Source organism: Sinocyclocheilus anshuiensis, unplaced genomic scaffold, assembly GCF_001515605.1.
Source record: "Sinocyclocheilus anshuiensis isolate Anshui unplaced genomic scaffold, SAMN03320099.WGS_v1.1 scaffold322, whole genome shotgun sequence".
Lineage (NCBI taxonomy): Eukaryota > Metazoa > Chordata > Actinopteri > Cypriniformes > Cyprinidae > Sinocyclocheilus > Sinocyclocheilus anshuiensis.
Window position 1 is genome coordinate 1,729,344 of NW_015542366.1, and position 4,684 is coordinate 1,734,027.

Sequence of the window (4,684 nt, forward strand, 5' to 3'; positions counted from 1 at the left end):
ATAAATAAATAAAAACACAACAAAGAAATAATAATAGTAAAAAACAAAAAAAAACTTTTTCAAGATGTGGATTAAAGTCCCTATCAGTTATCTCTTTTTTGTCTTGTAGGAGCACTTCAAACCAGATTGATGGCAGGATGGAATACAGCTTCCAGGACGGAGATGTCATACAACCAGTCAGCTTCCTCAATGAGCTACGTCTACCAACCACTACAACAGTGTTTCCAGAAACAACATTTGGTTTCTCTGTAACTCCTTCAAACCTCATGTAAGTGTTGGATTTCTATTTTGAGAACAATGAAAATTGGAGAAGGAATTTTATTGCAAAAATCGGATGTACATTAAACAAAAGTGGTTATATTTACAGATCTGGTTCAGGAGTGGTCACAAGCAAGCTGGTGTTCAACTCCTCATCTCCAATCCCCAGTGAATCTCTGGTCCTCAGTGCTATCAAAACTCTCCGTAATTCCAGAGAGTCACAGCTCAATGAATCGGTGAAGGTGGTGAATGTCACTTATGAGAGTAAGTGTCATCATTTTCACTTTAGAAGATTTTTAAATGGAATTGAGCAAAACAGCAATGAATGTCAAACTTTCACCCAATCAAAAATAACAATTTCTTTCCAAACAGAAATTTCAGAATCCTCCTATGCAGTCATTTTTAAGTTTAATATGAGTGACATCAGCATGCCAAGGGACTCTGGACTCAGAAATAACATCTACCTGCAAGTAGAGAATACCATTAATAAAGCGGTAAGCATTCACCATTTACCCATTTAAATTTGTAGGCCTCGTGCAAATATTCCTCAGAGTTTGATTCATGATTTGAATTTTCTCCTTCAGCTGAACACTCTTCTGAATGAACCTAGCAGTCCAAATTTACAACCCAAACCATCCATCTTCAAGTATGATGAGTCTATTTCGTAATCTTTTTTTTTCACATGTAAATATATGAAAATAAAAAAATAAATTTCCTAGAAAATTCTCAGTGATTGTTCTGTGCACATGCAGTGATGTCCTGATACTGTATGCAACAGATAGTGTATATTGTTGTTTTTCTATAGGAGTACATTAAATCAGATTGAGGGCAGTATGGTGTACAACTTCCAAGATATAGATGTCATAAAACCAGTCAACTTCCTACAGACACTTAATTCACTGACAGGTTTGTCAAACTGAAAATCAAACATTACTAAATATTTTTTTTTTTAATGTGTTGCTCCACCAACACCAAATACTATAACTGCAAGCCTCCTCCACTAATCACTACTTTATTTTACAGTCTTAACGACAGCCAGCACTCTGACAACAAGCATAACTTCTCCACTAACATTGTAAGAGCCATGATTCCATTGTCATTTTGTAAAGGCCAGTTATTGTCTGAATCTGTCTTTACATTCCTGTTATTTTATCATCTTTGGTAGGTTGGGGACGATTTATATAAATATTCGATTGGTGTTTAACACATTGGGCCAAATACCAAGTGAAACTATCATTCTACAGTTGGTCAAATCTTTGATTGGCCCACGTTACAGAACTAAAGAAGTCTCAACACCAACCCAGGATGCAAGCCTTGTGAATGTCACCTATACAAGTGAGTTTTTTGCTCTCCTTTTTAGGCTCCTTTTTGTTCTGAATATGACATTTGAATTATGCATATTGTGTAGACCTGTAGTAGCTTGCTTTTAATTAAATTTTTTGCACTCGCATATAACCACACAACTAATAATTTGTGTTGTTTGTTTAAAGAAATTAATGATACCTCCTATGCTCTCACATTTGGATTTGAAATCAGCAATATATCCATGTCTGAGAAAATTGAACTAAGGAATGAAACTTACACTTTAATCAAAAGCACTATAAATGGATTGGTGAGTTGGAGACACTTTGATTCAATGGTTTCCCACAAAAACTTGCTATGAAAATGAATATGCCTTATTCTAATCACATTAACTTTAACATTAATAAACATTACTCTCTGTATTTATTACTGCACTCTCCAGCTTATCGAAATCCTAAAGGACCCCTCAGCTTCTCAGTTTGATCTCCAGCACATTGAATTGAAGTAAGTTCTGAATCTGAAGAAATGTCTTCCCTGATAGCACACGTACATCAGAGAGACGTCTATTTGACATCTGCATTTACATCTGCAAGACGTATTTTTTTAGTGTTTGCTCATCTGCAATACGTCTATAGGACGTTTCCTATCAGATGTCAAATAGACGTTTAGAAAATATCTTTAAGATGTTTATGATTTAGAATGTATGTAAAACTGACATCTTAAAGACATCTATCAGATGTTTGTACACAGCAGATGCTTTCCAGATTAAGCGATCTTTAACAGACATCTTGCAGATGTGCGTGTGCTATCTGGGTATATGATTGTACAAAATCTGCTTTTATCGAGTAGTTTTTAGTGTGAGTAGATGGCTTGTGAGGGAAGCCGTATGGTTTTTTGATAACCACTTTTGTTCCTCTTTGCATGTTTGAATCTCCACACAGCGATAATAGCACAGTGATTCTGGCCAGTGTTCAGTATGTTTTCTCAGAAAGTGACTTGAACACAAACAGCACCTTTGTCAAGGAATTATTCAAAGCTAATGAAGGTATTACCACATCCACACCTGCTATGTGACATTCAGAGGCGGACAAAGTACTCAACTCCATTACTTGAGTGAAAGTACAGATACTGCTGGTCAAATATTACTCCAGTCACATTTTATATGCCTTGCTCCATAAATACCCCATACTATAATTTAAAGCTTCTCCACTAATCATTACTTTATTTTACAGTCTTAACGACAGCCAGCACTCTGACAACAACTTCTCCACCGAACTTGTAAGAGCAATAATTCATTTTCTCTTTACATTCCTCTTTATTACCATCTTTTGAAAATAGATGGTGATATGAAATAAATCATCCAAATAAATAAATGTATCATCTCTTGCAGGCTTGGGAAGGTGATCATATACATCAGGCTTGTGTTTAGAACGCGGGGTACTGTACCAAGTCAGAATAACGTTATACATGTAGCTAACACTCTGTTGAATGGAATGAAACTGAGAACTAAACGAGCCCTTACAACAAAAGATCTGACTGAACTTGTGAGCTTTGTGAATGTCACCTATACAAGTGAGTTTTTCTCTCCTGTCTTTTTTGTTGTGCATATAACATTTGAATGCAAATGGTGTACATTATGTAGTAAGTTTTTATAGCTTCCTTTGAAGGAAAATCAGTATACCTGAATGGATAAGTGAAATTTAATCGTCCACATATTACCACTCCACAACTAATTATTGTTTTTTTTGTTTTTTTTTTCTAAAGAAATTGATGATAACTCCTTCTCTCTTAACTTTGGATTTGAAATCAGCAATGTGTCCATGTCTGAGAACCTTGAATTCAGGAATGAAACCTACAAAGTGATCCAGAAATATATGAATTCATTTGTGAGTTCCAGACACTGAGGAATTGAGAATAGAGAAATTGCTTTATTTCAGTCACATTAACCATAATATATTAATTAATTAATTAATCAATAGAAATGTATTTCTGCATTTCAGGTATCCACAATCCTAAATAAAACAACAACTACTGACTTTAATTTCAATCAAATCATTTTCAAGTAAGTTCTGGCTTTATTTCAAGTAGTGTTTTAATGATTTCAAGAGATCTGCTTTCATCGAGTAGATTCTGAGTGAGGGAAGGAAAGATCAGTTTATTTATTTTGCTTAATATCTCATTGTACGTTTTCCTTTCTCCACAGGGGTAATTCCTCCGTGATTGAGGCCAATGTAGAGTATGTTTTCACAGACAGTGACATCGGCAGTTTCGGCTTGGTCTTAACTTTGCTCGGACTTACTACAACAGCTGCTCCAACCACCTTTTACCCCACAATTCTGAGCACTACAATCTCAAACAACGGTACTAATGCAGCATGGATTGTGGCTATCATTGTCCCCTGTGCTATTGTCATTGGGCTCATACCTTGCTGGATTCTTCTTTGCGTAAGTATTATGATGACTGAATGTCAAATATGTGCATTGGAAGTAAAGTGATTAATGACATGTTAATGATTAACATGCAAGCTGTACTCTTTTGTCTTAAAATAGACTTAAATGTGCCTTTTTATTTGGTTTATAATGTACAGCTGATTAAAAGCATGTTCCCTTCCATGATGCTAACTCTCACTTTGTCTGTTTATGTGTTTAGTGTTTGCTGTGTGGTTGCTGTGCAGCAATCAGAAGACGTTGGCACAGAAGACGGTCGTACAATGTGCAGTACACCACTCGAAACAGCATCTTCTAGAGATATTTAAGAACAAACTTTGACGCTTAAAAGTGTATTAATTTCCCTGTATTGCTGGGCATACAGGACCTCTCCAAATGTGAGGCAACTGTGATTTTAAAAAACGACTATTTAAGGAATGATTTTATCTATTTGAAAATTCTGTTATGTAAAGTAATGATGATCTTGTTTTCTAGATGAAATATTTATTTGGTAGTATGTATATAATGTTAAGGGACAAATGAACAGAACTTTGTCCACCTTGTTGAAAACAACCACCCCATTTCAATTTGTTGTTATCACAGAAAGGTATTTATCTTAAAATTACTTAAATACCCTAGATTTAACAAACATCTCTAGGTTACGTATGTAACCATGGTTCCCCGAGGGAACGAGACGC

General features: G+C 35.3%; 1 protein-coding gene across 4 annotated transcripts in view; it reads left to right on the plus strand.

Annotated features, from left to right (window-relative positions):
- LOC107692164 (mucin-17-like) overlaps window positions 1-4,684 on the plus strand; it is a 41,904-nt gene that overhangs the window by 6,148 nt on the left and 31,072 nt on the right. For 3 of the 4 annotated variants that reach the window (XM_016491115.1, XM_016491113.1, XM_016491114.1), the window contains 10 exons: window positions 110-268; window positions 368-522; window positions 631-752; window positions 843-904; window positions 1,064-1,164; window positions 1,282-1,333; window positions 1,424-1,593; window positions 1,749-1,870; window positions 2,003-2,064; window positions 2,502-2,605. In XM_016491115.1, coding sequence (XP_016346601.1) covers window positions 110-268; window positions 368-522; window positions 631-752; window positions 843-904; window positions 1,064-1,164; window positions 1,282-1,333; window positions 1,424-1,593; window positions 1,749-1,870; window positions 2,003-2,064; window positions 2,502-2,605 — 1,109 coding nt within the window. The remainder of the gene's footprint in view (window positions 1-109; window positions 269-367; window positions 523-630; window positions 753-842; window positions 905-1,063; window positions 1,165-1,281; window positions 1,334-1,423; window positions 1,594-1,748; window positions 1,871-2,002; window positions 2,065-2,501; window positions 2,606-4,684) is intronic. The other variant, XM_016491116.1, reaches the window with a different exon arrangement.